Genomic DNA, 23,193 nt, shown 5'->3' on the forward strand with positions numbered 1-23,193 from the left:
CGGCTCACTGTGAACACAGCTGTTAAAAAGGTTGTTTTTTTTACACAATCATTGAGGAATTTTAACCAAAGAATGTTACAAACTTTACATGAAGACCCTAAAGAATCACAGCAACTTGTGTAAACTGTGATGCGATGACCCTTTAACGCTTGTGGTTGTGTTGTAGCTGGCGTTCGTGAAGGAGCAGAGCAGTCAGAGGAAGGTGTTCGTGGACGGGTCAGCAGAACTCAACCATGATAACGCTCCAAACACTAATGGCAAGGTAAACGTTTCTGTCCGTCCACACAACCAAAACTCTCACGCTTCAAAACCACATCGTACAAGTCTGGTGCCATTTAATCCAGGTCTTCTGAAGAGACACAATCACTTTATATGATCACTGGATTTGATTCAGGCTTTTATTCACACGTAAACCTGATCAGCACTGAAGCTCAGACGCTCTGTCTGTGGATCTGATCAGAAGCTCTTGTCTCTGGATCTGATCAGACACTCTTGTCTCTGGATCTGGTCAGACACTCTTGTCTGTGGATTTGGTCTGGCTCTGTCCAACACTCTGTCAACACTTATTTTATCTTGTTTTAATTATATTGTATTGTCTTATTATGTTTACTACAGTATGTGCAGCACATTGGACAACTTTGGTTGGGATTAATGGTGCTATATAAATAAAATTGACATTGACACTGAAGCTCAGGCGCTCTTGTCTGTGGATCTGGCCTGTGGATCTGGCCTGTGGATCTGGTCTGTGGGTCTGGTCTCTGGGTCTGGCCTGTGGGTCTGGTCTCTGGGTCTGGTCTCTGGGTCTGGTCTCTGGGTCTGGTCTCTGGGTCTGGTCTGTGGATCTGGTCTGTGGATCTGGTCTGTGGATCTGGCCTGTGGGTCTGGCCTGTGGGTCTGGCCTGTGGGTCTGGCCTGTGGGTCTGGCCTGTGGGTCTGGCCTGTGGGTCTGGCCTGTGGATCTGGTCTGTGGGTCTGGTCTCTGGGTCTGGCCTGTGGGTCTGGCCTGTGGGTCTGGTCTCTGGGTCTGGCCTGTGGGTCTGGCCTGTGGGTCTGGCCTCTGGGTCTGGCCTGTGGGTCTGGCCTGTGGGTCTGGTCCCTGGGTCTGGCCTGTGGGTCTGGCCTGTGGGTCTGGTCTCTGGGTCTGGCCTGTGGGTCTGGTCTCTGGGTCTGGCCTGTGGGTCTGGTCTCTGGGTCTGGTCTGTGGATCTGGTCTGTGGGTCTGGTCTCTGGGTCTGGCCTGTGGGTCTGGCCTGTGGGTCTGGTCTCTGGGTCTGGCCTGTGGGTCTGGCCTGTGGGTCTGGTCTCTGGGTCTGGCCTGTGGGTCTGGCCTGTGGGTCTGGCCTGTGGGTCTGGTCTCTGGGTCTGGCCTGTGGGTCTGGTCTGTGGATCTGGTCTCTGGGTCTGGCCTGTGGGTCTGGTCTCTGGGTCTGGCCTGTGGGTCTGGCCTGTGGGTCTGGTCTCTGGGTCTGGCCTGTGGGTCTGGCCTGTGGGTCTGGCCTGTGGGTCTGGTCTGTGGGTCTGGCCTGTGGGTCTGGCCTGTGGGTCTGGCCTGTGGGTCTGGTCTCTGGGTCTGGCCTGTGGGTCTGGCCTGTGGGTCTGGCCTGTGGGTCTGGCCTGTGGGTCTGGCCTGTGGGTCTGGCCTGTGGGTCTGGTCTCTGGGTCTGGCCTGTGGGTCTGGTCTGTGGATCTGGTCTCTGGGTCTGGCCTGTGGGTCTGGTCTCTGGGTCTGGCCTGTGGGTCTGGCCTGTGGGTCTGGTCTCTGGGTCTGGCCTGTGGGTCTGGCCTGTGGGTCTGGTCTCTGGGTCTGGCCTGTGGGTCTGGCCTGTGGGTCTGGTCTCTGGGTCTGGCCTGTGGGTCTGGTCTCTGGGTCTGGCCTGTGGGTCTGGCCTGTGGGTCTGGTCTGGCTCTGTCCAACACTGAGAAATAATGCAGCTTTAATCCATAATCCAAATCATATATTTAATGAAATTGAATTCATTTCCAAATTCGTTAGTGGTTGGAAACGGCTTTCTTTTTCCATAACTTTATATCTAATATATTTTAGCCTTTAGACTATCACTTTACACAGAGTTTCACAGCAGCTTCATGGTCATAAACATTCAGTGTGTGTGTGTTTACAGCAGCGCCTGTCAGACGTGTCTCTGTACGCCGAGGAGGATTGTGGGAAGAACGGGGACCTGCAGGAGGCGATGGACACACAGAGTAAAGAGCTCCTGCACATGAAGGAGTGTGTGTCGACTCTGAGCGCGCGAGTGTGTGAGCTGGAGGAGGATCTGGACACGGCCCGCAGAGACCTGATCAAGTCTGAGGACCTCAACAGCCGACTGCAGAGAGACATACGCGAGGTGTGTGTGTGTGTGTGTGTGTGTGTGTGTGTGTGTGTGTGTGTGTGTGTGTGTGTGTGTGTGAGACCGACTGCAGAGAGACATACACGAGGTGTGTGTGTGTGTGAGTGAGTGAGTGAGACCGACTGCAGAGAGACATACACGAGGTGTGTGTGACCGACTGCAGAGAGACATACACGAGGTGTGTGTGTGTGTGTGTGTGTGTGTGTGTGACCGACTGCAGAGAGACATACGCGAGGTGTGTGTGTGTGTGTGTGTGTGTGTGTGTGTGTGTGTGTGTGTGTGTGTGAGACCGACTGCAGAGAGACATACACGAGGTGTGTGTGTGTGTGTGTGTGTGTGTGTGTGTGTGTGTGTGAGTGAGTGAGTGAGACCGACTGCAGAGAGACATACACGAGGTGTGTGTGACCGACTGCAGAGAGACATACACGAGGTGTGTGTGTGTGTGTGTGTGTGTGTGTGTGTGTGTGACCGACTGCAGAGAAAGGCTCACTAGAACAGTGGCTGGGTTTCACTCTTCACGTGTTCTGTGTCGGTAGAAGCACATGATTACATCACTGACACACTTTAAGTGGCACCGAAATCTGTGTTTTGATTGGGTCTGGTCACAAACCGGTTCCCTAGGCTCCGGGTTCCAGAACACCAGTGACCGTACGCTGTGCTTGTTTTCAGTCTGTGGCCCAGAAGGAGGACATGGAGGAGCGGATCACCACGCTGGAGAAGCGGTACCTGGCGGCTCAGAGGGAGGCCACGTCTGTGCACGACCTCAACGACAAGCTGGAGAACGAGATCGCCAACAAGGACTCGCTGTTCTGCCAGGTCTGAGCCCAGCGCCTTCCCAGCATCCCTCACTCACACAACACACACTGCTTCAGTCTCAGCCACTCTTCCCAGCATCCCTCACACACTCAACACTAGGGGTGTAACGATACACCAATGCCACGGTTCGGTTCATATCACGGTTTTGGAGCCACGGTTCGGTTCGGTTCGGTTCTGTTTGCTGTGGGGGCAGGGTTCATGGCAGGGCACCAGCAATAATAACGCTAGATTAACTTTAACTTTATTAACTGAACTTTATACAGTGGCTTCAGCCTTTCTTTAGAGCACTTAGCACACCTGAGTTAACTAAAATGAAATAAATGCCTCCACTGACTAGTCAGAAATAAACTGCACACCTGAGTAGGGTTGCCAACTTCAGAAAAGTAAAATGCGGGACAATCGTGGTTCTTTATAGGAAAACAAGGGACACTCAAAATATTTGTACTGCATCGCACAATGTACATCATTTCATTGTCTGCAGACAGTTAAGTATATGTTTAAAAGGTTATCAGACAAACACATTTGTATTGCTTAACCTATTTATGTACAATTTAATTCTAAAAATTATTGTAAAGTCATACAAACAAAATGTCACATTACAAACAAACCACCATTCAAAATAACAGCATTTATCTGAAATAGAAAGCTTTTTTAACATTATACATAGGCCTACAGTTCAAAAGTTTGAGGTTTGTAAGATAATTTTTGGGGGGAAAGAAATTAAAGAAAGTAATTGCCTACTTTTATTCAGCAAGGATGCATTACGTTAATCAAAAGTGACAGTAGCCTACATTTATAGTGTTACACAAGCTTTCTATTTCAAATAAATATCTTATGATCTTTACATTCTTCATAGAATCCTGGGGGGGAAAAAACAAACCAGTCTTAAACATTAATAATAATCAGAAATGTTTTGTGAGCATATTATTCCCTCAGGTAGATTACATGTTTTCTTGCGTGGCTGGATGTTGGACTCATGAACAATAATCACGTTGTTTGCATTCGCTAAAATTGATTTGCCGAAATCAAAACGTGGACAGTGAAAAGGAATTACCGTTAGCGCGAGACGAGTCCGGCTTGAAGCGGAAGCGACCAGACGGCAGAGGATTATGTTCGCAAAACAAACAATGATTTGTCTCAAAACGATGATTAAAAAATGCTGTGATATGTCATCATATTGGATGATGACAGGTGTCGGTGATTCGTGATCAGCACTGCTGCTGTTGCTGCTGTATCAGTCAGTGGTTGTGACCGGAGGGTCTTCAATCTCAATATGAGTTGCCATCCTGAAGTGCGTATGTAAACTCTCGAGCGTGATCGATCACCCAAATCACGTGACATGCACTTTATTTAGTAAATAATATTATAATAATATTTAGTAAAACTACAGCTCTTATTAGTTGTTAAAAGTGTACTCATTAATAACTATTTAATCAAATGTCAAGGAAGAAAAAAATAGTTTTGTGACAAAGTGATGTGAGAGTTGGGCCGGGGCAGCAGGGGGCGGGGCGCGTTCGGTTCGTCATGAGAGTATCGCGGTTCGAACCGTGGCTGTTGTATCGCGGTTTGTCGGTTCGGTTTGAATATCGTTACACCCCTACTCAACACACACTGCTTCAGTCTCAGCCACTCTTCCCAGCATCCCTCACACACACAACACACACTGCTTCAGTCTCAGCCACTCTTCCCAGCATCCCTCACACACTCAACACACACTGCTTCAGTCTCAGCCACTCTTCCCAGCATCCCTCACACACACAACACACACTGCTTCAGTCTCAGCCACTCTTCCCAGCATCCCTCACACACTCAACACACACTGCTTCAGTCTCAGCCGCTCTTCCCAGCGTCCCTCACACACACAACACACACTGCTTCAGTCTCAGCCACTCTTCCCAGCATCCCTCACACACACAACACACACTGCTTCAGTCTCAGCCACTCTTCCCAGCATCCCTCACACACACAACACACACTGCTTCAGTCTCAGCCACTCTTCCCAGCATCCCTCACACACACAACACACACTGCTTCAGTCTCAGCCGCTCTTCCCAGCGTCCCTCACACACACAACACACACTGCTTCAGTCTCAGCCGCTCTTCCCAGCGTCCCTCACACACTCAACACACACTGCTTCAGTCTCAGCCACTCTTCCCAGCATCCCTCACACACAACACACACTGCTTCAGTCTCAGCCACTCTTCCCAGCGTCCCTCACACACTCAACACACACTGCTCAGTCTCAGCCACTCTTCCCAGCATCCCTCACACACACAACACACACTGCTTCAGTCTCAGCACTCTTCCCAGCATCCCTCACACTCACAACACACACTGCTTCAGTCTCAGCCACTCTTCCCAGCATCCCTCACACACACAACACACACTGCTTCAGTCTCAGCCGCTCTTCCCAGCATCCCTCACACACACAACACACACTGCTTCAGTCTCAGCCACTCTTCCCAGCATCCCTCACACACACAACACACACTGCTTCAGTCTCAGCCACTCTTCCCAGCGTCCCTCACACTCACAACACACACTGCTTCAGTCTCAGCCGCTCTTCCCAGCATCCCTCACACACACAACACACACTGCTTCAGTCTCAGCCGCTCTTCCCAGCATCCCTCACACACACAACACACACTGCTTCAGTCTCAGCCACTCTTCCCAGCGTCCCTCACACTCACAACACACACTGCTTCAGTCTCAGCCACTCTTCCCAGCATCCCTCACACACACAACACACACTGCTTCAGTCTCAGCCGCTCTTCCCAGCGTCCCTCACACACACAACACACACTGCTTCAGTCTCAGCCGCTCTTCCCAGCGTCCCTCACACACTCAACACACACTGCTTCAGTCTCAGCCACTCTTCCCAGCATCCCTCACACACAACACACACTGCTTCAGTCTCAGCCACTCTTCCCAGCGTCCCTCACACACTCAACACACACTGCTTCAGCCTCAGCCACTCTTCCCAGCATCCCTCACACACACAACACACACTGCTTCAGTCTCAGCCGCTCTTCCCAGCATCCCTCACACACACAACACACACTGCTTCAGTCTCAGCCACTCTTCCCAGCATCCCTCACACACACAACACACACTGCTTCAGTCTCAGCCGCTCTTCCCAGCGTCCCTCACACACTCAACACACACTGCTTCAGTCTCAGCCACTCTTCCCAGCGTCCCTCACACACACAACACACACTGCTTCAGTCTCAGCCACTCTTCCCAGCGTCCCTCACACACTCAACACACACTGCTTCAGTCTCAGCCACTCTTCCCAGCATCCCTCACACTCACAACACACACTGCTTCAGTCTCAGCCGCTCTTCCCAGCGTCCCTCACACACTCAACACACACTGCTTCAGTCTCAGCCACTCTTCCCAGCATCCCTCACACTCACAACACACACTGCTTCAGTCTCAGCCGCTCTTCCCAGCATCCCTCACACACTCAACACACACTGCTTCAGTCTCAGCCACTCTTCCCAGCATCCCTCACACACTCAACACACACTGCTTCAGTCTCAGCCACTCTTCCCAGCATCCCTCACACTCACAACACACACTGCTTCAGTCTCAGCCACTCTTCCCAGCATCCCTCACACTCACAACACACACTGCTTCAGTCTCAGCCGCTCTTCCCAGCATCCCTCACACACTCAACACACACTGCTTCAGTCTCAGCCACTCTTCCCAGCATCCCTCACACACTCAACACACACTGCTTCAGTCTCAGCCACTCTTCCCAGCATCCCTCACACACTCAACACACACTGCTTCAGTCTCAGCCACTCTTCCCAGCATCCCTCACACTCACAACACACACTGCTTCAGTCTCAGCCACTCTTCCCAGCATCCCTCACACACTCAACACACACTGCTTCAGTCTCAGCCACTCTTCCCAGCATCCCTCACACACTCAACACACACTGCTCAGTCTCAGCCACTCTTCCCAGCATCCCTCACGCACACAACACACACTGCTTCAGTCTCAGCCACTCTTCCCAGCATCCCTCACACTCACAACACACACTGCTTCAGTCTCAGCCACTCTTCCCAGCATCCCTCACACACACAACACACACTGCTTCAGTCTCAGCCGCTCTTCCCAGCATCCCTCACACACTCAACACACACTGCTTCAGTCTCAGCCACTCTTCCCAGCATCCCTCACACACTCAACACACACTGCTTCAGTCTCAGCCGCTCTTCCCAGCATCCCTCACACACTCAACACACACTGCTTCAGTCTCAGCCACTCTTCCCAGCATCCCTCACACTCACAACACACACTGCTTCAGTCTCAGCCACTCTTCCCAGCATCCCTCACACACTCAACACACACTGCTTCAGTCTCAGCCACTCTTCCCAGCATCCCTCACGCACACAACACACACTGCTTCAGTCTCAGCCACTCTTCCCAGAATCCCTCACACACACAACACACACTGCTTCAGTCTCAGCCACTCTTCCCAGCATCCCTCACACACACAACACACACTGCTTCAGTCTCAGCCACTCTTCCCAGCATCCCTCACACACTCAACACACACTGCTTCAGTCTCAGCCGCTCTTCCCAGCATCCCTCACGCACACAACACACACTGCTTCAGTCTCAGCCACTCTTCCCAGAATCCCTCACACACACAACACACACTGCTTCAGTCTCAGCCACTCTTCCCAGCATCCCTCACACACACAACACACACTGCTTCAGTCTCAGCCACTCTTCCCAGCATCCCTCACACACTCAACACACACTGCTTCAGTCTCAGCCGCTCTTCCCAGAATCCCTCACACACACAACACACACTGCTTCAGTCTCAGCCACTCTTCCCAGCATCCCTCACACACACAACACACACTGCTAATGAAATGCTTCAATCGCCCACAGATCAGGTTTTCAGTCTTTTAGACCCATGATCCACTTCCCCTCATCCTGACCTTCACCCGGCAGCTCTATAGTTTCATGTATTAACACACTGTCAAACATCAATATTATAAATGTGTATAAAATGTTATTTGGAAAATATTTAGTTTTCAGCTTTTCTATATTTTCAGAAATATAGATGATGTACCAGCAGCTCTCATACAAACATGTGGACTTACGCATATTCTGAATAATTAGTAACATACAAAGCCGCTCTTATACACAACTATATAATAGAGTTATGACTTGTAATGTTTGCTGTATACCACAATCAAAAGCAGCTTATACAAAACAGTGAATGAACATCTGCAGAGCACAGTCAAAGTGTATCTTTGTGTGACTGGCATTGCACTGATACACACTGTGCCTGTGGAGGGCAGTGTAACGTACGTATAACAGATCGGTTTACTAAACAATACAGAAAGCAGCTCTCATACAGACAATACTAAATAGGTCACAATAAAATTTCCAATATTCCAACATTTTTACGTTTGTTTTTTCCCCCCAAAAGCCCTGCTCTAGATCAAACACAGTGGTTCAAACATCATCGTATGAGTCACAATTATCGATCTCTCTTTTAAGCCAAAAATCATGAGGATATTAAGATCATGTTCCATGAAGATATTTAGTAACTTTCCTTCCGTTTGTGAGTGAGTGGATGAACACAATCATGAACGTACATGCAGAACTTTAAAGCTGCCGTCGGCAACATTTTTTTGATCAAATTCAGTGAAATTGACACTATAATCTGACAGAACAACATAAATAAGGTGGTTTTAGAAAAAAACCCGAGCTTCTAACTCCACCTGGAGCGTGTTATTTGTTTTGCAAAAATCCAGCGCTCCCGCTTCATCAGGTCCAATCAGCGCAGGGGGGTGTGAGATCTGACTGTCAATCACAGGTCGTGCACACGCCACAGATCCCCTCTCCCTCGCGCAGACGCGCACGTTACAATATCACATGCACACGACACGCCTGAAGTTCGCCTGAAGATTGTACGAAGCGTGATGGCAGAGAGAAAATCTAATAACAAGCTTCCAATTCCTCGGTTATTGCTATCTATGGATAGATTAGCCAGGGCAGCCTACCTCCGAGTCCATGGTGTTGATCGATGCTGAAGAGACGGACGCATTCACAGAAAATCAGGTACACACGCACAGACGATGGGCGGGTGTTCGTTGGTAGTGGGGGAGGGGCATGAGAGTTGTAAACATTCAAAATTTTGGCTAAGTCCACTCAATCTGCCAGACTTGCCGACGGCAGCTTTAAGGAGATTTTCTCAAAGTTTAGATTTTTTTGCACTCTCAGATTCCAGATTTTCATTTTGTATCTCGGCCAAATATTGTCCTATCCTAACAAACCACACATCGCTGGAAGGCTCGTGTCTTCAGTCTCCCTGTGACTGGGTTAGTGTCCAGGGTCACAGATTATCACCAGTTTAAGTAAAGAGTTGAAGAGTGGTTTTGTGCCGTAAGCAGTAAAGATTGTGTGATCAGTGAGGACTGTGCCGGTGATGTGCGTGTGTCTGATGATCGGTGTGTGTGTGTGCAGGTGGAGGAGAAGAGCCGACAGCTGCAGGAGAGACTGGAGCTGGCGGAGCAGAAGCTTCAACAAACTCTTCGTAAAGCAGAGACGCTGCCCGAGGTGGAGGCAGAGCTGGCCCAGAGAGTCGTGGCGCTCACTAAGGTGTGTGTGTGTGTGTGTGTGTGTGTGTGTGAGACGTGGACGAGTCCACTCCTCTAACCCCAGTCGGCCGCTTGACCCGGTTAATCTGCAGCTCGTGTTCATCATGTCACCCGCCTGATCCAGGTCCTCCACACACTCATCAGCTCTTCACTACCTCCGTCTCAGCCTGATGAGTCTGCTGTGTTTGCTGCTGTAGTTTTCTCATGCGTGTGTGTGTGTGTGTGTGTGTGTGTGTGTGTGTGTGTATATCGCAGGCAGAGGAGCGTCATGGTAACGTGGAGGAGCGTCTCAGACAGATGGAGGCTCAGCTGGAGGAGAAGAACCAGGAGCTGCTCAGGGTGTGTTCATCAGTGTTCACACACACACACACACACACACACACACACACACACACACATTAATGCAATTTCACCCGCCGGTATCACAACACACTCTCACACACACACTCATGCAGTTTCACCCGCTGGTATCACAACACACTCTCTCTCACACACACACACACACACACACACACACACACTCATGCAGTTTCACCCGCCGGTATCACACCACACTCTCTTACACACACACACACACACACACACACACACACACACACACACACACACACACACACACACACTCATGCAGTTTCACCCGCTGGTATCACAACACACTCTCTCTCACACACACACACACACACACACACACACACACACTCATGCAGTTTCACCCGCCGGTATCACACCACTCACACACACACACACACACACACACACACACTCATACAGTTTCACCCGCCGGTATCACACCACACTCTCTCTCTCACACACACACACACACACACACACACACACACACACACACTCATGCAGTTTCACCCGCCGGTATCACACCACACTCTCTCTCACACACACACACACACACACACACACACACACACTCATGCAGTTTCACCCGCCGGTATCACACCACACTCTCTCTCACACACACACACACACACACACACACACACACACACACACTCATGCAGTTTCACCCGCCGGTATCACACCACACTCTCTTACACACACACACAATCATGCAGTTTGCATGACACACCGGTATGCTAGTGTTATACTTTCGAAATGCCTCACGACGCATCATTGGACTGCAGGATAAATTTGACACACGAAACGCACTGGCTAACGTGAGTCTGTTTTCAATGCTAATCTTTGTAAGGCGCGTCAGCGAGAGAAGATGAACGAAGAGCACAACAAGCGCCTGTCGGAGACGGTGGACAAACTGCTGTCCGAGTCCAACGAGAGACTCCAGCTGCACCTGAAGGAGCGCATGACTGCACTGGAGGACAAGGTACACACACACACCGCCACACACCACCGTCACACACCATCACACGCTTACACACGCTGTGCTCTGTGTGCTGCAGAACGCTCTGATCCGCGATCTGGACCACACGAGGAAGCTGATCGAGGAGGCTCATCACGAGAAGGTCAGTGTCTCTATTCCTCCATTTAAAAAAAACCCGATTATTTATCCGATTAATCGATGGAATAATCAGTAGAATACTTGATTACTAAAATTATCGATAACTAAAAGTCTCTCTCCCTCTCTCTCTCTCTCTCTCTCTCCCTCTCTCTCTCTCTCTCTCTCTCTCTCTCTCTCGACCTGTGACCTCAGGAGCAGCTGCTCATCCAGATCGAGACCATGAGGGCGGAGCACGAGAGGGGGCGGAGCCGGAGCAACTCTCTGCTGCATCATGGGTAACTCTAGCATCTCTAATGGGAACCAGTGTTCGTGTGTTTGCTCTCTCTGATGTGCTTGTGTTCCCCCAGTGTTCGTGTGTTTGCTCTCTCTGATGTGCTTGTGTTCGTGTGTTTGCTCTGTGTTGTGACGGTGGTGTTCTCCCCGCAGGCGTTCTCAGGTGAGCGGTACGCCGGACTTCAGGTTCCCGGTGTCGGTGTCGTCAGTGATGGACAGTCACTATAGTGGCGCGCTGGTGCTCAGACGACCCCAGAAGGGCCGAGCGTGTGCGCTGAGGGACGAGCCCTCCAAGGTGAAGTCCCGACAGATCCTGTCTCCTCTACAACATGAGCCCTAACTTCATCATTAAAGGGTCATGAAACCCCAAAACACATGTTTAAGATGTGAACAGATATGTATAGGCTGCACATCACTCAAAACACTAAAAGCAAATTCCGAGCAAATTCGTTCTTCCGGGTTAAAAAGCAAAGTCAAGACACCGTCAGGGAATGTGAGGTAGAAGAGAGCCTTCGGAGTGTGTGATTGCAGGGTGGCCGCGGGTCCTTAAAAAGTCTTAAAAGGTCTTAAATTCAGATTCGATAGGTCTTAAATATTTCTGGTCACGTTACCACTAAAATGTCTCCAGTCTGACGGACCTAATGTCCGTCAAATAACCAGTGAAGCATCGAATCGCGAGAATGATTCAGATTTTATTACATAAACAGCTATTGATAATGATAATGTAGGCTTTTTCTGGTAACGCTGTTAGACTTGCGCTGCTCGTCTCTGTGATACATTTTATAGGAAGAAATCAAAACAAATGAGCATAACGGCAAACATAAAAAAAAAAACTCCCAGAAGAAATACTGAGGTAGAAATTCAAAATGTTGAGTTTTTTATTTATAACATGTGATATAGTTAAGTAACATAACATGACGGGAGCTATTTTGCTGAATATTCTCACGATTGCAAATGTTACATTGATTTTAGTTCAATAAACAAGTAGTGAAAGGGCTCGAATTTCGGCGCATAATTTTAATCATTCCCGCAGGTCTCCCACTTATAATGCGGGAAATTCCCGCAAACATTGACTCACTTTAGCATGTAGGTTGTATTGGTAAATTAATCCACACAGATTATAAAATCAAATCAGTCATTTTAAAACTGTCTGCGAGACGCAATTTCTCAAACAGCGTGAGTGATTCAGCGGTGCTGCGTCTTCTATCTCTCGTCTCTCTGGGTTGCACAAGGCAATCGTTACGCGCGCTGCAGGGGGCGATAATACACTCTCGCGTTTCGGGAGTCGGGATAGACGGAATTGTCACTTGCATAATCGGACCAGCACTGCATCATGAGTAACTAAAGTTTACCATTTGCACGTCTTTTTAAGTCTTACCAGTTTAAGCATTCATGCGATTTTAAACTATTCGATACGTGCGCGCTGTCTGAGAGATGTTTCTCTGCACACACACATAGAGTAAAGCCGCCTCACACACAGCTCGCGGGTAACAAACGTTATTTTTCGTGGATTATATCGCTTTAACAGTCAAAAACATGCGAAAATGATGTCAATTTCGGTCTTGGTGAGTATCCTCTAAACACAGTCGGTTATATCTTATAAGCATAAATCGCACGTGACCGTATAATGAACACAGGATCCGTGCACGAGCTCTTAAAGGGACAGCAGCCATATGTGTCTGTCATTCATTTGGTTGTCAAAACAACAAACCATAGCTTTCATTTTAAGGAATCAGGATTAATAGCCTATGTATTTAATTTAGTCAGGACTAAAATACTACCCAGTGTTATTTTACATTTGATTACTTTATTCAATCTCTGTAGTATTTCTGAATACTAGTGTTAGACCTAAGCAAAAACTTTTCTCTTTATTTCTCTTTATTGGTATCTTTATTCTATCTATTGTATTTATTTGTGCTACTTTTTTCAATTTAATTCAAAGATTGAAATCAAGCTTCCTTGTGTTGTGTAAATTCTTAAGAACAAAATCACCCCATTGTAAAAATGCAGTGAGTGAGCATACATTTAGGCGAGATACATGTAATAAAAAAAAAAAGTCTTAACTCCCCCCTCAAATTAACCCCCCCCCCCCCCCCCCCCATAAGAATCACCTAAGGGGGCATTTCCCCCCCATTTTCCAAAATGAAATTCAGGCCCTGAGTGAATATTAAATTATTTCAATTACTTAGGTTAAATATTACATATACACATGTAATATAATGTGTATTTCCATCACAGGTTTGGTCTTAAATTTCATTCAAAGTGGCATTAAAAAGGTCTTAAAAAGTCTTAAATTTAACTTGTTTATATCTGTAGACACCCTGGATTGGCTGAATGTGAGGTAGAAGAGAGCCTTCGGAGTGTGTGATTGGCTGAATGTGAGGTAGAAGAGAGCCTTCGGAGTGTGTGATTGGCTGAATGTGAGGTAGAAGAGAGCCTTCGGAGTGTGTGATTGGCTGAATGTGAGGTAGAAGCAAGGCTTCGGAGTGTGTGATTGGCTGAATGTGAGGTTTCATGACACTTTAACGTAGGGGTGACCCCAAATAGTCGAAGATTCGATGCTTCGATAGGAGGAGCCTGATTCGACTACCGATCTCACGGTCGAATCTTCACAGAGGTGTTATGAAACGAGGATCATGCCACTTTGGCTATATGAGGGCGCTCAATGTCTGATTTCACATAGAACTACCGGTTTTCTGTCAATACGTTAACATTCAGCCTATTATGATAATGCTGTATATAAATATGTGCAAAGAAAGAAGCTTTAAATAAATATTTTTTAACGTGCGTGAATAAATCCAAACACCCCGTGACAGATTTAAGTTTCACTTTCAATCCGTGACCGACAGAGGAGCGTCTTCGCGGCAAGGATTTAAATCTTTAACAATGTCTGGGATAAGAAAATCTAAAGTGTGTATGTACACCATCAGAAAGGATATTCTCCAAGGCTGGATTTAGCATCAGGAAAACCATGATCGCACTTCTGCCGGCCAACGTTAACAAGCTGGTTTTCCACGGGACATTCTAAAATGCTTAACGTGAAAAAAGCTTTTAAAACGCTTAAAAGGCACTTTAACGTGGCTTAATGTACACAGTACACACTTTATTAAGAAACCATACTATGTGTAGATAAGCAGATGAACCCAGAATATGAACACAATGCGTTCCTCCTATAGTAAAGTGTTTTCATATTTTAATTGAACTATTTTAGGAGATTAAGTCGTTAAACGTTTTTCACGTTAAGTGTTTTAGAATGTAGGCTATTTTATCCGCGCACACAATTTGAAAAGACTCCAACGGACACAGAGTGAAAGACTGGATTTGTTCTCTCGATCAGGTATAGGGTACAAGTGATTTCAAAACTTTTCAGCTGGTTCTAATTTGATTTGTGGATGCTGTGAACATGTTTAGCTAAAAAGACTGCCACTCCAGTTTAGCATTTATTGTTGTTTCTGCAGTTAAAAAGACAAAGTTGAAAATTCTGGCTACTATCGTTATTTTAATCATTTATTTATTTTAATTTTATTTATTGATCTGTCAGGGTTATCTAATCTAACTATTTGTGGCTTGTGTTTTGAATATATGTTCCCCTGCACTTTAGGCATTTTGCACACATTTGCTCCTCATCTTGTGACTTGATTCTGATTTATTTCGTTTTGTATTTTTATTTATAAGAAAGGTATATTCTGTTCTAATTTAATTCAGTAAATTTGTTTATTTTTTCGGTGCATCAATGTTGTGCTGTACTTAGAGCCTGCTCGCACAGGTAATTTAGCCGATTTAATTTGATTTGCATGTGAAATGTAAATCCTGTCTGCAGTGTGGCCTTTCTGGAGTTATTTATGTTATTTCTTAGTTTTATTGATCCAAAATGTTTTTATAAATTTTCTTCTATATCTTTGTGTGATTTTCTGTACATCGCGGCTTTGAATTGTTAAAGCCCCGCCCCCAGCCCCACCCCCATACACATGATTCGACTATTAGTCGACTATAGTCAAGACTTGACGATTCTGATTCGACTATGAAAATCCATAGTCGGGGACACCCCTACTTTAACGTGAGAGAGTAAGGGCTTCCGGTGTCCTTTGCTTCTTGTAAACTCAGAGATGTGGGTTCAAACTGCTGTTAAATTAACACACAACCTTGTCAAAAAACAGTAGGTCATTAATCTGGGACTTTACCAACAGAGAGTGGGAGAAAAACTGATCATCTGGATTCGGACGACAATAAAATCATGGACTATCTGCGGTAGATGTTGAAATGATTTTGCGTCCCGATGCGTTTGGTGTGATTTCTGCTGTGGTTGTTGTCAGGTGCAGACGCTGGACGAGCAGGAGTGGGATCGGCTGCAACAGGCTAATGTTCTGGCTAACGTGGCTCACGCGTTCGAGAGCGATATGGACATGTCAGACGCTGAGGACGACAGAGAGACGGTCTTCAGCTCGATGGATCTACTGTCTCCTGCTGGACAGGCAGACGCTCAAACCCTCGCCCTTATGCTGCAGGAGCAGCTCGACGCCATCAACAACGAGATACGGTACAGCACTCATGCTAACACGCCATCAACAACGAGATACGGTACAGCGCTCATGCTAACACGCCATCAAGAACGAGATGCGTTACAGCACTCATGCTAACACGCCATCAACAACGAGATACGGTACAGCGCTCATGCTAACACGCCATCAACAACGAGATACGGTACAGCGCTCATGCTAACACGCCATCAACAACGAGATACGGTACAGCGCTCATGCTAACACGCCATCAAGAACGAGATGCGTTACAGCGCTCATGCTAACACGCCATCAACAACGAGATACGGTACAGCGCTCATGCTAACACGTCATCAACAACGAGATACGGTACAGCGCTCATGCTAACACGTCATCAACAACGAGATACGGTGCAGCGCTCATGCTAACACGCCATCAACAACGAGATACGGTACACAGCGCTCATGCTAACACGCCATCAACAACGAGATACGGTACAGCACTCATGCTAACACGCCATCAACAACGAGATACGGTACAGCGCTCATGCTAACACGCCATCAACAACGAGATACGGTACAGCGCTCATGCTAACACGCCATCAACAACGAGATACGGTACAGCGCTCATGCTAACACGCCATCAACAACGAGATACGGTACAGCGCTCATGCTAACACGCCATCAACAACGAGATACGGTACAGCGCTCATGCTGACACGCCATCAACAACGAGATACGGTACACAGCGCTCATGCTAACACGCCATCAACAACGAGATACGGTACAGCGCTCATGCTAACACGCCATCAACAACGAGATACGGTACAGCGCTCATGCTAACACGCCATCAACAACGAGATACGGTACAGCGCTCATGCTAACACGCCATCAACAACGAGATACGGTACAGCGCTCATGCTAACACGCCATCAACAACGAGATACGGTACAGCGCTCATGCTGACACGCCATCAACAACGAGATACGGTACAGCGCTCATGCTGACAAGCCATCAACAACGAGATACCGTACAGCGCTCATGCTAACACGCCATCAACAACGAGATACGTTACAGCGCCCCTGCTAACACGCCATCAACAACGAGATACGGTACAGCGCTCATGCTAACACGCCATCAACAACGAGATACGGTACAGCGCTCATGCTAACACGCCATCAACAACGAGATACGGTACAGCACTCATGCTAACACGCCATCAACAACGAGATACGGTACAGCACTTATGCTAACACGCCATCAACAATGAGATACGGTAAACAGCACTCATGCTAACACGCCATCAAGAACGAGATGCGTTACAGCACTCATGCTAACACGCCATCAACAACGAGATACGGTACAGCGCTCATGCTAACACGCCATCAACAACGAGATACGGTACAGCGCTCATGCTAACACGCCATCAACAACGAGATACGGTACAGCGCTCATGCTAACACGCCATCAAGAACGAGATGCGTTACAGCGCTCATGCTAACACGCCATCAACAACGAGATACGGTACAGCGCTCATGCTAACACGTCATCAACAACGAGATACGGTACAGCGCTCATGCTAACACGTCATCAACAACGAGATACGGTGCAGCGCTCATGCTAACACGCCATCAACAACGAGATACGGTACACAGCGCTCATGCTAACACGCCATCAACAACGAGATACGGTACAGCACTCATGCTAACACGCCATCAACAACGAGATACGGTACAGCGCTCATGCTAACACGCCATCAACAACGAGATACGGTACAGCGCTCATGCTAACACGCCATCAACAACGAGATACGGTACAGCGCTCATGCTAACACGCCATCAACAACGAGATACGGTACAGCGCTCATGCTAACACGCCATCAACAACGAGATACGGTACAGCGCTCATGCTGACACGCCATCAACAACGAGATACGGTACACAGCGCTCATGCTAACACGCCATCAACAACGAGATACGGTACAGCGCTCATGCTAACACGCCATCAACAACGAGATACGGTACAGCGCTCATGCTAACACGCCATCAACAACGAGATACGGTACAGCGCTCATGCTAACACGCCATCAACAACGAGATACGGTACAGCGCTCATGCTAACACGCCATCAACAACGAGATACGGTACAGCGCTCATGCTGACACGCCATCAACAACGAGATACGGTACAGCGCTCATGCTGACAAGCCATCAACAACGAGATACCGTACAGCGCTCATGCTAACACGCCATCAACAACGAGATACGTTACAGCGCCCCTGCTAACACGCCATCAACAACGAGATACGGTACAGCGCTCATGCTAACACGCCATCAACAACGAGATACGGTACAGCGCTCATGCTAACACGCCATCAACAACGAGATACGGTACAGCGCTCATGCTAACACGCCATCAACAACGAGATACGGTACAGCGCTCATGCTAACACGCCATCAAGAACGAGATGCGTTACAGCGCTCATGCTAACAAGCCATCAACAACGAGATACGGTACAGCGCTCATGCTAACACGTCATCAACAACGAGATACGGTACAGCGCACATGCTAACACGTCATCAACAACGAGATACGGTGCAGCGCTCATGCTAACACGCCATCAACAACGAGATACGGTACACAGCGCTCATGTTAACACGCCATCAACAACGAGATACGGTACAGCGCTCATGCTAACACCTCATCAACAACGAGATACGGTACAGCGCTCATGCTAACACGCCATCAACAACGAGATACGGTACAGCGCTCATGCTAACACGCCATCAACAACGAGATACGGTACAGCGCTCATGCTAACACGCCATCAACAACGAGATACGGTACAGCGCTCATGCTAACACGCCATCAAGAACAAGATGCGTTACAGCGCTCATGCTAACACGCCATCAACAACGAGATACGGTACACAGCACTCATGCTAACACGCCATCAACAACGAGATACGGTACAGCGCTCATGCTAACACGCCATCAAGAACAAGATGCGTTACAGCGCTCATGCTAACACGCCATCAACAACGAGATACCGTACAGCGCTCATGCTAACACGCCATCAACAACGAGATACGGTACAGCGCTCATGCTAACACGCCATCAACAACGAGATACGGTACAGCGCTCATGCTAACACGCCATCAAGAACGAGATGCGTTACAGCGCTCATGCTAACACGCCATCAAGAACGAGATGCGTTACAGCGCTCATGCTAACACGCCATCAACAACGAGATACCGTACAGCACTCATGCTAACATGCCATCAACAACGAGATACGGTACAGCACTCATGCTAACACGCCATCAACAACGAGATACGGTACACAGCACTCATGCTAACACGCCATCAACAACGAGATATGGTACATAGCACTCATGCTAACACGCCATCAACAACGAGATACGGTACAGCACTCATGCTAACACGCCATCAACAACGAGATACGGTACAGCACTCATGTTAACACGCCATCAACAACGAGATACTGTACACAGCACTCATGCTAACACGCCATCAACAACGAGATACGGTACAGCACTCATGCTAACACGCCATCAACAACGAGATACGATACAGCACTCATGCTAACACGCCATCATGCTAACACGCCATCAATAACGAGATACAGTACAGCACTCATGCTAACATGCCATCAACAACGAGATACGGTACAGCACTCATGCTAACACGCCATCAACAGTGAGATACGGTACAGCACTTATGCTAACACGCCATCAACAATGAGATACGGTAAACAGCACTCATGCTAACACGCCATCAACAACGAGATACGGTACAGCACTCATGCTAACACGCCATCAACAACGAGATACGGTAAACAGCACTCATGCTAACACGCCATCAACAACGAGATACGGTACAGCACTCATGCTAACACGCCATCAACAACGAGATACGGTACAGCACTTATGCTAACACGCCATCAACAATGAGATACGGTAAACAGCACTCATGCTAACACGCCATCAACAACGAGATACGGTACAGCACTCATGCTTAACACGCCATCAACAACGAGATACGGTACAGCACTCATGCTAACATGGCATCAACAACGAGATACTGTACAGCACTCATGCTTAACACGCCATCAACAACGAGATACGGTACAGCACTCATGCTAACATGGCATCAACAACGAGATACGGTAAACAGCACTCATGCTAACACACGTGGGCTAACACTTAACCCCTTCCAGTTAGGAATAGTGTAGAGTAGATGATTGTACGTTTACCTGGTTTGAGTGGTTTACATCTGTGGGTCATTAGCATGGAGTTGATTTAATAAATAAACAAAGGGCTGCACGATATTGGAAAACACCCACATCTGCGCTATATATTACGATATAAAAACAAATTCACCAGATGATTTGAAAAGCTCTATTTGTAAAGAATTAATCAATCCAGAGTAATTGGGATGATTGTGTAGAGTAGTGAATCTGCATAAAAAATTATAAACAAATTACAAGCATAGATTAATACACTAGAAGAAAGAAGAGTTGAAGTAAGCAGTGCTGTGTGTTTCAGGTCAGTCTAATGGCGCTTTTCCACTGCATGGTACGGCTCGGTACGGTTCGACTCGGCACGGAACGGTTCGGCTCGCTTCGCTTTTCCACTGCGTGGTACGGCTCGGTACGGTTCGACTCGGCACGGAACGGTTCGGCTCGCTTCGCTTTTCCACTGCGTGGTACGACTCGGCTCTGTACGGTTCGGTTCGCTTTAGCTCGGTTGCTTTTCCACTGCAGTTAGTACCGCTTCAAAGTGGGTGGGACTGATCGTTATAGTTGCCGTCTCTACTGCCATGACATCATCATATTAAATGCGAATTTTTCATTCCGGGTTTCCCCATCCGCTCCTCGGCAACCAACGAGAGGAACGTCTGCACCTCGTCCACTGAACACGATTCAGCCATTTCTTTTTTTTAAGTTTATACAATTTTTTTTAAGCAAATACTTTTAAAACAGGCGCTACAGCGTTGGCTGTTGTCTACTGGCTATTTAAATCTAGCGGGTTTAGTGTCTCGTGTTGTAAATACAATGACGCTGGTAGTGATGATTCTGTCTGACCAATCAGTGATCTGCAGTGTTTCCACGTCACATTTTAGTATCGGTACGGTACGCTTGGAACCTCAACAGAGGTGGTACCATTTAAAGCGAGCCGAAGCGAGCCGTACCGTACCGTACCATGCAGTGGAAATGCGCCATAAGTGAGCCGTACCGAACCGAGCCGTACCGTACCATGCAGTGGAAAAGCGCCAAAACAGTGTTCATGTGCATGTGTGTGAAACAGGCTTCACTGTAGAAATTAAATATAACTAATATAATTAATACAATTGATATTATTTAAAGCTACAAAATGATTTTCTCTCTTGTTGTTTGATCATCATTGGTGACAGGAACATCTGCGGGTACATTAGGCTGCTGTCACTTTAAGACGGACGCACATACATAACAAACGACACACATTAGTTTTCTTTCACTGTTTACAGCACACAGCTGACTGTGTTTATGAGGATACTCGCAGAGAAGGGCACTTTGAATTCATTTTGTTTGCACGTGTCCATTAAAGCTCAGAAGAAAGAGAAAGAACTGAATATTGCGTAAGAGACTGGTGTTTATAACACGGAAATTTTAAAGGGGATATATCAGGAGCCTTTCTCTGCAAGCATGTCAAAAAATAAGCCGATCAGATTTCTCTCTCCTTCTGACGTATGAAGAGGATTTTATTATAATATTACCGGCCCTTAATCTGCACGTTTACACACACCAGCCGACATTTGGTTCCACGAGCGACAACAGAGACCAGTTCTAACGCAATGATAAAGATCCAGCAAAGCCTGAAACTGTTGTGTGGTTGAGCACAGACGAGCACTGAACACTATTGACCAGAACATGTCACCGCTGTCTTATAAACACCTCAGGAACTGTGGACACTTGTGGAGAAGTTAAACATGATGATGAGATGATCAATGTAACTCCACAACAACTACAGAAATGTCTCCACTAACATTCAGAAACTCTTCCTGAGTCTCTCCGTAAGGCTGCACTCGCTACTGGTTATTCTGGGATTCTGGATGAGTGAGATTGGCCTGTTTTGTTATTGCCGGAGTTTCTGAAGCTCGTGTAAAGACTCCGCCCTCTTCTGAATGGAGGCGGAGCTAAAGCTCATTTGCATTTAAAGGGACACACACAAAAACGGCGTGTTTTTGCTCACATCCAAAAAGGTGCAAATTTGACAAGCTGTAATAAATGATCTGGTAATTTGAGCTGAAGTTTCACACACATTCTGGAGACACCAGAGGTTTATATTACATCTGCTGAAAAGAGGCATAATGTGTATAATACCTTTAAGAACAAATTGACATGCCTGGATTGAATGTTTTCTTTGGTCTTGGTAAGTTTGATTCATTTCCTTGTCGTGTGCATTGTTGCGCTCTGACCCTGTGTGTGTGTGTGTGTGTGTGTGTGTGTGTGTGTGTGTCCTGACAGGATGATCCAGGAGGAGAAGGAGAACACGACGCTGAGAGCCGAGCAGATCGAGAGTCGAGTGGGCAGTGGAGAGGATCTGGGCCGGTTCCGGTCCTTCCTCAGCGAGTCTCCACCCGGATCAGGACACAACACACCCCGCCGAGAGCTCGACCGCATGGGGGTCATGACCCTGGTGAGTGAGTGTGTGTGTGTGTGTGTGTTTGTGTGTCGCCATCTCGACCGCATGGGGGTCGTGTGAGTGTGAGTGTGAGTGTGAATGTGAGTGTGAGTGTGAGCGTGAGTGTGTCGCCGTCTCGACCGCCTGGGGGCCATGACCCTGGTGAGTGTGAGTGTGTGTGTGTCGCCATCTCGACCGCATGGGGGTCATGACCCTGGTGAGTGTGCGTGTGTGTGTGTGTCGCCGTCTCGACCGCATGGGGGTCATGACCCTAGTGAGTGAGTTTGTGTGTGTGTGTCGCTGTCTCGACCGCTTGGGGGTCATGACCCTGATTATGTGTATAATAACATGGGTATTACAACGTAAACCTGGTTTGTGAGGACATCACACGTAACATCTGCTGTGTCCTCATAAACCAAACGGCTTAAAAAAAACATACTAAATGGTATTTTTTGAAATCCAGTGTTTTCCGTGTTCCT

General features: G+C 47.6%; 1 protein-coding gene across 7 annotated transcripts in view; it reads left to right on the forward strand.

Moving 5' to 3' along the window:
- Positions 1–23,193, forward strand: part of ppfia1 (PTPRF interacting protein alpha 1) — an 81,587-nt gene that overhangs the window by 11,189 nt on the left and 47,205 nt on the right. For 4 of the 7 annotated variants that reach the window (XM_082182152.1, XM_082182154.1, XM_082182149.1 and 1 more), the window contains exons 6-16: positions 167–262; positions 2,121–2,345; positions 3,018–3,164; positions 9,662–9,796; positions 10,051–10,134; positions 10,997–11,128; positions 11,205–11,267; positions 11,456–11,538; positions 11,690–11,831; positions 15,850–16,073; positions 22,558–22,729. In XM_082182152.1, the coding sequence (XP_082038278.1) occupies positions 167–262; positions 2,121–2,345; positions 3,018–3,164; positions 9,662–9,796; positions 10,051–10,134; positions 10,997–11,128; positions 11,205–11,267; positions 11,456–11,538; positions 11,690–11,831; positions 15,850–16,073; positions 22,558–22,729 (1,503 nt within the window). The remainder of the gene's footprint in view (positions 1–166; positions 263–2,120; positions 2,346–3,017; positions 3,165–9,661; positions 9,797–10,050; positions 10,135–10,996; positions 11,129–11,204; positions 11,268–11,455; positions 11,539–11,689; positions 11,832–15,849; positions 16,074–22,557; positions 22,730–23,193) is intronic. The other 3 variants (XM_082182150.1, XM_082182155.1, XM_082182151.1) reach the window with 2 other exon arrangements.

This window comes from Leuciscus leuciscus (genome assembly GCF_965113295.1).
Source record: "Leuciscus leuciscus genome assembly, chromosome: 10".
NCBI classification, from domain to species: domain Eukaryota; kingdom Metazoa; phylum Chordata; class Actinopteri; order Cypriniformes; family Leuciscidae; genus Leuciscus; species Leuciscus leuciscus.